The sequence below is a fragment of the Metopolophium dirhodum genome, chromosome 4, assembly GCF_019925205.1.
Source record: "Metopolophium dirhodum isolate CAU chromosome 4, ASM1992520v1, whole genome shotgun sequence".
Classification (NCBI taxonomy): domain Eukaryota; kingdom Metazoa; phylum Arthropoda; class Insecta; order Hemiptera; family Aphididae; genus Metopolophium; species Metopolophium dirhodum.
Window position 1 is genome coordinate 14,885,971 of NC_083563.1, and position 10,718 is coordinate 14,896,688.

The following is a 10,718-nucleotide window of genomic DNA, read 5'->3' on the forward strand; positions in this document are numbered from 1 at the left end:
AATTATTAGAGGCAGGAGAGGAAGGGGAAATATTATTAAAGCGGTATTTTTTGTGGACAATTAGTGATCTCTGAATTACTGGTATTCATTTTTTGTATCCTATTGTAAATATAAAAAGTATGTTAGTGACGAGTTAATTAGTTTTTAAGATTGTTGTTCAGTAGTTATTAAGTTTGTTAAGTTGCAATTATATTTATAGTTTATACTTACTATATTTATAGTTATCTAATAAGTAACTTAAAATAAATCGTTTATAGCAAAGTGAAAATAAAATGTTTTTTATTTTTATCCTTTTTAAACTCTACTACTATTGTAAATTACTATTGTAACTTGATACCTACATCAACATTTTTGGTTTAAGGTTTGTTTGCCAATTTTGCTGAGAAGAGCATTGAATAATGCAACAAGTTAGAATGTTACTTGCATTGTTTAAAAAATTATAACAACTTTATAATACTTACTTACCGTTATTAACTTGACTATACAGCCATCAGGCTATAATCAAAAATGAAATGATTAAATCAATTTACAGACTAACAATTAAAATAATAATAATTAAATACACACAATGTATACTAAAAGAGGCGATAAATGTAAAGACAAAATACAATTTTTGGCATCATGTTGTGGTTGATTTTGAATAATAATTGTCTTATACCTATCAAGGGTCCAGATTTTTAGGTTTTACATATCAATACTGAGCATAATATGCAGTTTTATGAGAGTAATTAATATGGATGATTCTTTGAACACAGGAGACAAATTTAATATTTCAGGGTCTGGGGATTATTTTAGTTTATATTTTTATCATATCTCTTGGAATATTTTGTAAATTTAGAGAATAAAATTATACCTATTGTTTTAATTCACAATTATAATGTTTAAACCTACCTCTGCAGGCTGTCATAATAATATGCGGCCTACCGGTCGATTTATGAATATAGTATGTGGTCTACTGAAAATAAATAAATTAAAAACTATATCATAATATTATAGTATAATTATTGTAGTAGTAATACCTAGTAAAAAATTAATAATTAAAAATTTGTTTGTCAAAAAAATTATTGTCAATGAATATAAATAAATATAATATAATATAACGCTGGTAGAACGCGTTTGCCAGTAGACAGCATACTATATGACAGCCCCTCTACACATATTGTTTATCATTTACCAATAGAATAAATTAAGTTAAAATAATAATAATTGGTTTTTCATTTTATAATTATTTGGAACTTCGGGAAAGTCACTCAAATAAAAAATGTAAATTATTGATAAAAAAAAATGTGGATTAAAGCATAATTTGATATTCCTTTGATCACTTACATATTTTTCTCTATCTTAAAGAGAATATAATGACAATATTTTCATGTTTTTTTTTACAGAATATTACTTTATTAGCATAATATTTCATCTATTTGCATTTAATAATCAAGACCAAAGACTATAAACTAATTAATCGTACTTCGATTTAAAATAAATGAGTTATAAAATCTCGTTTATTGAAAAAAACTACTGGTTATACAGATACTAAGCAGGTATAAAATGTATTGTATCCTTATGTAACTATTATTTATCAGCGATATTACACATTTACATTAGGTATATATTTTTTTGCGTAATAAATGAATTTGTATCTATAATGATTAATGATTTTAAATCGGCTTCACAATTTTGAGGAAAAAATACATAAATTTCATCCGGTTATTGTTGCTTAATTTAGGCGAATAGTCTTCGTGCCATATGTCTGTTTTAAGTAGGTACCTATGCGTGTAAGACGTGTGTGTAGTACGTTGTAAACTACTCTACCGAAAAGACGTGTTTACTGTGTAGTATAATTAAATTTTATTTTATCAACATTTAGGGCACGTTCTCTGGCCCATCGCGAGTTTAGTGTTTAAGTTTCGTTTTCGACTGCAGTAGATGGTACGTTTAATTTTGTATATCTTATTTATTTATATATTAGTAGGTTATATCTATGTAGTCCGTGATTATTCACTTCGCCTTTCGTCTTTCATATTGTACTTTGTAGTGTATTATCCGGTTAATATTACACCGCTTCGAAGTATAATATTTCTATATTCTATAGTAGCCAGTAGGTAAGTTATAATCGGTAACAGATATAGTTATAATGTGATAACAAATTATAAGATTTGCGGTAGCCGGTAGAAGCAAATTGAGTTTTAAATTGAGAGGGGGGGCTGCACATTTTTTAAACAAAGCCGTACAAGCGTATCGTACATCCCTTTGTTTAAATTGTATTCTAAAAATGCCAAATATTTTTTTGACATATCGTATGTTATTAAACGATTGTACAATATTGTTCAATTAATAGTATAGTTTTAGACCGTATGCGGAAGATTACAATTTCGCGCACGCAAACCGGTTTCGACCGGTGCCAAACAGCTGTCTGCATGCCGGGGAATGCGCGGGATCGATCGGTGGAGTTTTCGTCGGGCAACAGTAATTATTTTCTCTCGTAGGCCGGAATTATTTACACCCTAGAGTAATGATTACCACAGAATAAAATGTTATTACTGTAATGATAAACACATTGCATTACATTTGATATCTTATCTTTTTTTAACCTGAGAACCTGTTTTTCCCGCTCTTACATATTTTTCATTGCTGCTCGCGACTCATTCATCGCTGGCAACTCCTGTTGCACTCCGTCCAGTTACTAGTCCGATTCGAAATACCTTTTATTATTATTGTAATTATTTATATTTTGAATTTTCAGAATCTCAGCTAAGATTTATATTTTATAAACCTCGTATGTTACATCAAAACATAGAATCAGGTCAGATGTACCCACACATTTTGTACGGGTATTATTTATACAAATGGTTAGTATAATAATTACTATACCTAATAATACAGTTATCTAATTTTATGTTTTTGAAATTTGAATAAGTTTTTTTTATGAATTCTCTTTTTTAGTTACCTATGACTTTATGTTCTTCCCTGCGCAAAACAGTTTTTGCTATGTTTTCCTTTTGTAACGATTGTTATAATGTTGTATTTTTTTTTTTTATAGATTTTGTGTGATACGGAGAGGGTTGGTAGGGACCAAAAAATGTTAGCCCCTTATGGAAAAAATGCCTGGGTACGTGCCTGTATAGACAAATTATATTAGCTGAAATTCAAACATTACTCTTTTATAGATAGGTAGGTAGGTATACTTAACCCAAATCGTTAAAACTCAACTGGTAAAACTATTATCATTTATGTGATTTTTTAAAAACTATGATTTAATTGTACCTATTATTTGACTTGGTATTAATAATTATTATTACTCGTATTAAAGTTTTGTATGTAATTATAAAATACTTAAATATAATGAATAGGTAGGTAATAAATAATAATATTATGTCATATTATGCAATTAGTAATTACTAATTAGGTACCTATAATATAATTATAACATTTTCATATCTTATTGTAGGTTTTTACACCGCACAATACGATTGTTACGTTTGTACTGACTGTACTGTTATATATATTCCATAGAGTCAGCCTTATAAACTTTTAAATCCAAGCTTCAAGTTGGTACCAAGTTGGTAGGTACCTAGTCTATATTGATTTTTCGAAGGTTTTTGATGCGATCGATCATCGTTCCTTGGTATAATATATTGTAGCTATCGCGGGAACCATTTTTTATCCTAGAAGTTGGATAAAATTGTATTTGAATGACGGAGCATAGTTTGTAAGGTAGTCTCTTTGGATTTTGGTACTCCATCCGGTCACTTAGGTCTTAAGGTGGGTTTCCACAATACACGTGTGTTGTGTGCCCGTGGACACGAAAAAGATGTTTATCTATAATTTACAACAGCCAACAACACGGTATCGTGGTTAATCGTGTGGTAACCTAACCTAACCAACTAATCACAAAAAAGATTTACATCTCGAACGTGTTTATTGTAAACCCGCTTTAAGTTATTAAAGTTTAGTACGACGTCTATTATAGTTTTCCGCAAAAGGCAGTAGTCTCCTTGATTGGTTTGTTACCATTAAGTTTACATTAGCTAGTAGGTATACATAGTTAGTGAAAATCATAGGCGTGCGCAGACATTTGTAGCAGGGTGGGCCAAGTCAATAATGATTAAGATACTTGAACTTTGAAGGAAGAAACAATTAAAATGTTTGATACTTTAATTTACCTACTCGTTATTACCCCACTATTGAAGGCATACGTTATATCATTGATTATAAATACTATAGTATAGTATTTATAATCAATGGTTATATTCATATAATAAAAACAAATACATTTTTATTTCAAAATTAAAAAATAAATATATATATTAACAGTTTTAAAGTTTAAACAAATACGATTTCGCAATCTTTAATGATACTATTGTATTATGATTTATGACATTTTCATAATATAAATATAACAGTTCGTAACTCCATTCTTCTTTAGATTGGAGTTAAATGTTTTAAATGTCTCAATCACCTCATCGACATTGATATTTCATGTCAGTTCTTGCTCAATAATAGTCAAGAGTCCAAATAATTATTTATTTATTATCATTAAGTAATGAGTATCAATGTTACTTTAAACTTTTAAAACATTTAAAAAAATCAAAAACTTGTGGTGCTTGCAGGATGGGCGGGGGGGGGGGGGGGGGGCTGTGCGCACGCCTATGGTGATAATATAATATGTTTATTTATTCCTTATTGTTCGTTGTTCTTTACATAGTTTCGAATTTACGATTGTTAGTATTGAGATATTAATTTTTATTGTTGATTTTATGTACATAATTAGTTATCGTGTAAGTAATAATATAGATTCAAACTATCTAAAATATATTATTAACTATTAATGTTACCAAATTATTTTGTTTTCAGAATAATTATAGTTTATAGCTTTGTGTAAAAATACGTTTAGAAACCGGGAATTAATCATGCTCGCAGAGTGATAAATAAATAATAATAATATTATATAATATATTATTGTCAATTAATAATTATTATAGGATTTTTGACTAACTTATTAAATGCCTAGTTAGGTACTATCTTTAAGTTTTCTATAGTTATAAATTATAATCAAAAGTCAAAACTAGGTAGGTACAAGGTACCTACTGGCTACTGATTAGAATTAATTTGTTCACATGTCGCACACTTATTTTATGATTTTGGGTTAGTAAAAATACATATAGGTAATCAACTGCAGGCTGCAGTAGTTAATTAATTAACTCATTGATTAAAAAAATGTAATTATTTATATAATACAAAATAATTAATATATAGCATATATCTATTCTTTTATATCTTAAAAATGTGATATAGGTATTATACACTGTAATAAAATATTTTACATTTAATTTAGTAATTTAATCTAAATCACCTAACAATCAATAGGTATTACCTAAGTATACGAGGGCATGCAATTATTGAATGCAGATGTTGAATTAAGTACCGTGATATACGCGTCATGCACCGCACGATACATCATATGTAATATTTAGGTACTTTTTTTTTATTTAAAAAAAATCGATTATTTTGTCTGGCGGGATTTGCAGACGTTCAACTCTTCGGCCAAACGATCTGTTCGATCCACGGAACGTATTTGGACACTCTGGTGAAGACGCCGGGCGTGTACCTATTGCCGCAATATTTCCCGAACGACGTTATACCGATTTGATTAAACATACATATGTAGTCGGGGTGCTTTATTTGCAGCGGGCCGCCAGAATCGCCCTGAGGTGAAATGCATATGTTACATATTATATTATACATTACATTTATAACTTATATAAAATGCAGTACATCCACCGATTATTATCGTTTGCTCACCGTACACGTGTCGCCTCCGTCCACGATGTCACCCGCGCATATCATGCTATCTTCTAGTATCCCGAAGTTAATTCTCGATTTGGCACTCTGAGGATAACTATACTTACAATTTTCATTTGATATCAGAGACAGGTCTACCTTTAACAAGTCTGGACTAATCAGACCATCTGCACAGACGACATAGCGATTGAAAGTTTCATGTTATTATAATATAGACCAGCGTTGCCCAAACTGTGGTCCGCGAATTTATATAATGTATTATTGTTAGGTTAGGTTATTTTTATTACGGGGTCCGCAATCATTTTTACTGTACTCTAATTAGGGGTCCGGCGGAGGAAAAGTTTGGAAAATGCTGATATAGACAAACATTTTAGGGCGGTCCCGGAAAACTCCGTCAAACCCGACCCTGCAGCAGCAGGCGCCGTGGCACTTTCGCCACGCCACCACATAGAATAGTGAGCGTCATAAGTCTAGAGGTGGCTTTGTTAGATATAAATTAAACATACGGTTACACACTTACACCGTTACACACGAAGTAGAAATTTACCTACATAATATAGGTATTTAGATATTGAACGTCTATTTTTGGGAATTTGTTCATAATTAGCACTGTAGCCGGTTTGTAAAACATATTAACCGTAGACATAACTAGAACTATTATAAGTTATATCTAAAAGCAGTGTTATAATAGCGGTACTCATCTGCTATCCCTATTTATTTAAACGATGATGGATTACATGTTTTTTTTGTGGTGGGCTTTAAAACTTTCGAACCACACCAAAAAATCTGATACGATATAGGTATGTAGTATAAAAATTGATACTCACTGGTCGAGGTCCGACCCCAGCCGGTGGCCGTGGTTAAGCTGAAGCTTAAGTTTTGGACCGTGTTTAGGCATACGGGTCTTACGTGCTCCGAAAACTTGACTTCCTCCTCTAAACGGAACAGCGCTATGTCATTGTACACGTAAGTCGAATTGTATTTGGGGTGCACCACGCGCTCCACGACTTTGTAGTCGGCCGGGCTGGGGTCGTATTGCGAATAGATGTTCAAAACCCCAAGGCGTGCCCAGCTCACCGTACGTCTTCACGGAGGGATGTTTTGAAAAATGTTTAAAAACCACGTGGTCTCGTGTAATTTGTACACGGTACTCACCCAGGATTTATGGTGCAGTGCGCTGCGCTCAGAATCCACCTGTTGCTTATCAGCGAACCTCCGCAGCCCCACGCCTTCTCCTCATCTGCGATGTTCCCGTAACCTAATAGTGCCTGCAGGGGGGCAAAGATTCAATATATTGGTAAATTTTCGTCTAGATTTTTTTTTTGATTTTCAATACCTACGGCATATATAATTATCATACCATGTGCGGAAATTCCATCGGATTGGCCTTCTGGCCCCGGACGATCAACGGCATCACGTTGTAACATTTGAGAGTTTTCTTCGGTAGTCTCTCGCCGGACGAGGATTGTTGCACATTTGCGTACACCAGATCCTTGTACTGGCTACACACTGAACAGTGGTCACGAGAACAGATTATAATTTATGAAAAGCTGTTTAAATACGTGTTTTGTGCGGTACCTACCGATACGTACTTTCAGTGGCAGAGTATGATGTAGAAATGGGGGTTTTTAATACCGGTTCGAAATAAGTTGTGTTGATTGTTACTGTGGGTGAACAGCAGACTATTGGCTTGTTTTTAATAAACGAGCATACATGTGGAAAGTTTTGATCTCGAAGTTGCTGTTCTAACGACGCACAATTTTCTGGTTGTTTGCATACATGATTTCTAGAATTGTTCTTATCTACCTGACATACGTCACCTGTGTAATACATAAGCATAATCAAATTTGTATTAACTAAGTATCCGTTTCGTTCAACCTTTACTGTTTAAACTTAATCACTTATTTAATTGAATATTTTAAACTCACCTTCATATAAATCAAGTATATTTGCTTTATGTCCAGAAATTAACAAACATAGTATTAAAGATAATAAGATTTTAAAGTATAAGCAATATTTAATTTTAAAATACATATTTTTGTATTATCGTTGTTATTGTAACGAACTGATGTGGTGGCTATGATAATAATCAATGAGAAAAACAGACTTTATTCGACCACAATCAAAATATTGAAAAGGATTTTTAATATGTATGTATATTATGTTTACATATATTATATATTATACAGCGTGTCACAAAAATTGGGTGCACTCAGTTAACTCAGTTACCTACATTAATCAGTACCCTATACATATTTTAGAATTCTGTCTGCGGGAGATTGATGATCTGATATTCTTGTTAAATTATTATGCTCCGCAAACAGGATTCAAAAATATACACAAGCTATTGAATAATATGGCTAATTGAATTATACAGTGCACCTTGTTTTTGCGGGCACGTGGTATATGAAAGTGCCAAGGTTAAAAATTAAATATTAATTTTGAGATAAAAAAAAATACCTCTCGTTTCAGAATAAATAATAATTTATCTATAGTGTAATTCGATGCAGTGGTGCCAAAGTGCAAGTCCATGGTAAGGTCGGGCCACATTTTATTTACATCGTTATTTTTATGCGAGTAAATGTATATTAGGGTAGGTACCTCTAAACTAAATTATTAAGATATTTAGGCCGCGAAGTTTTGAGATTGCCTGATCATATTTGAAAAAAATCGGCGTCACTGTCTGTGTTTGTACACGGTTTCCAAATAATATTCAGCAGAAACGTCTTTTTACAAGAAATACATTTTGACAAAAACGGGTTTTTAAAACATAATTAAAATAATTAAAATAATAAAATTGTGCATAACACTGTATCAGCACCATGATTGAAAATATATATACAAGGTGATTGCATTTATACCCCTTCTCAATAAAATATTTGATGATAAAAACATAAATGGCAGCATAAAGGGAGCCAATAATAATCAAGTACATATGCGCGAGATTTTGAATTTGTTAGCTTATTTGTCAGCGTATTTTTTATGATAAGAAAAATTGATAATTGTGATACGCAGTCATTTTGTTTCTGATGATAACAATCCGAGTCTATTTGGCATTTGCAATAACCTATATATTTCAACCATGAACAGCACTTTGTTCACTAAGATTTCTTTTTTTGTTTATTAACCACTTATCCATTATAATATTTATTATGAATTGTAGGTACTTACACACCACAATCTATAGAATAAAACTAAATGTATAAATGCACCTATTTATTTAAATTTTAAACAAACGAAAATGAGTTGTCATATTATAGTCTATTGATATATCAGTATAACTTATAAGTATATCAAATATCAATATTCAATTGATGTATATTGATGTACAAATTGTTAAAAGCCACAAATTACAACATTAAGTTATAGTAATTACTAATTAGTAATGTATTTTATTATTTACTTAGTACATTTCTACTATCTTTGTTAGGTAATCATTAAATTACCTCTAAATGCTTTAATAATTGATAGTACACATTACGTAAATTAGTTGTTTATCCCATTTAAGTTGGTTGATAATTCCAAACAATGATATGGATAAATATTTTAACCTACTTTGTACCCAATTTAAAACAAAATTAATACATTAATAATTAAGAAAAAATGCGAAAACTTTATTGGTTAGTCGGACCTAACTCCGAGTTAACAATCGAAAACAAACGTCTATTGTATGTAGCAATTATAAATCCGATCTGGATATATTATGTCATTCAATTGTGGGGTTGTGCCAGTAAGTCTAACATCGATGTAATACAGCGCTGTCAAAACATTGCCCTTCGGACCATCACTGCAGCCTATCGGTTCGAAAGAAACAATCCAAAGGTTTGCTCGCAAACACGAGACAAGGCTAGATCACCATGTCAATCCATTGGCCATCCAACTATTAGATAACTCCAAGGATATCAGACGTCTTAAGCGTCTGAAACCATATGACTTAGTTTAAGATTTTAGATTAAGGCAGGATGCACTTCATTGGATATATCATATATATATAGTTTATATCTATTATGTAAAATATATATAATTGTCAAACATATTTATAAAGTCCTTTAGGTTGTTTAAATAATATAAAGCCCCAGGGAATTAAAAAAAAAAAAAAATTAATAATTAAATGCATAGGTACTATTGATTATAATTTATAACATTAAGCTTAAAATTATAATCAATAGGTATTAGGTAGCATTATAGTAATCTATATAATATATAAAATACAAACAATGTCTGTGACGGTATCCTTTATGCATTCCTAAACCGTTCATCCGATTGCGATTAAATTTAGTACAGAGATAGATTAGATCTCGGGAAAGGAGATAGGCTACATGTTGTCGCAAAAAGGTAAATATAAGAGGTCCAACCCGGGGAGGTTCTCAAACAAGAGATTTAAAAACGGGTATCGAGTTCGAACTACGGTTTCGGTGGACACATTTTAAGCATTGTTTTTAGACACGTCACTTTTTTTGTAAATTTTTGGTTATAAATGGTTGCTATTGGTTTTAATAATAATAATAATTATTATTAATTGCATTGTTTTTACGTTGTTTTTTTCTTATTTTTACTTTTTTTATTTATCTTCTTTATCCATACATACGAATATTTGGTTCATTTTATTAATCCGATCTAGTATCTACGATTACTGGTTAGGTTAGGTTAGGATTTTGCATTAATTGATTGTATAACTTTGGTACTTTAGAGTTGAATTATGCACTTACGTATCTAATATTACATATAATTTATATTTTTTTAAAACCAAATTTAATGATTGTTATCCTTATAGTAGGAACATATAGTAACTCAGAAACTATTTATTAGAATTTTGATTTAGATACATCAACATTTTCATGAGAATAAATAATTTATAGTAAAAAAGGAGGATTTTCATTTAAAAAATTGAAAATTGTATTACTACCTCAGGACACTCC

The 10,718-nt window shown here is 31.0% G+C and overlaps 1 protein-coding gene across 1 annotated transcript; it reads right to left on the reverse strand.

The window, feature by feature from the left end:
- Positions 1-5,206: 5,206 nt before the first annotated feature.
- Positions 5,207-8,206, reverse strand: LOC132943913 (venom protease-like). The gene is made up of 7 exons (XM_061013064.1): positions 7,728-8,206; positions 7,392-7,619; positions 7,160-7,308; positions 6,955-7,067; positions 6,627-6,883; positions 5,800-5,966; positions 5,207-5,703 (listed from the first exon to the last, which is right to left on the reverse strand). The coding sequence occupies exons 1-7, from the start codon at positions 7,831-7,833 to the stop codon at positions 5,530-5,532; spliced, it is 1,194 nt and encodes a 397-aa protein (XP_060869047.1). The 5' UTR covers positions 7,834-8,206; the 3' UTR covers positions 5,207-5,529.
- Positions 8,207-10,718: the final 2,512 nt, after the last annotated feature.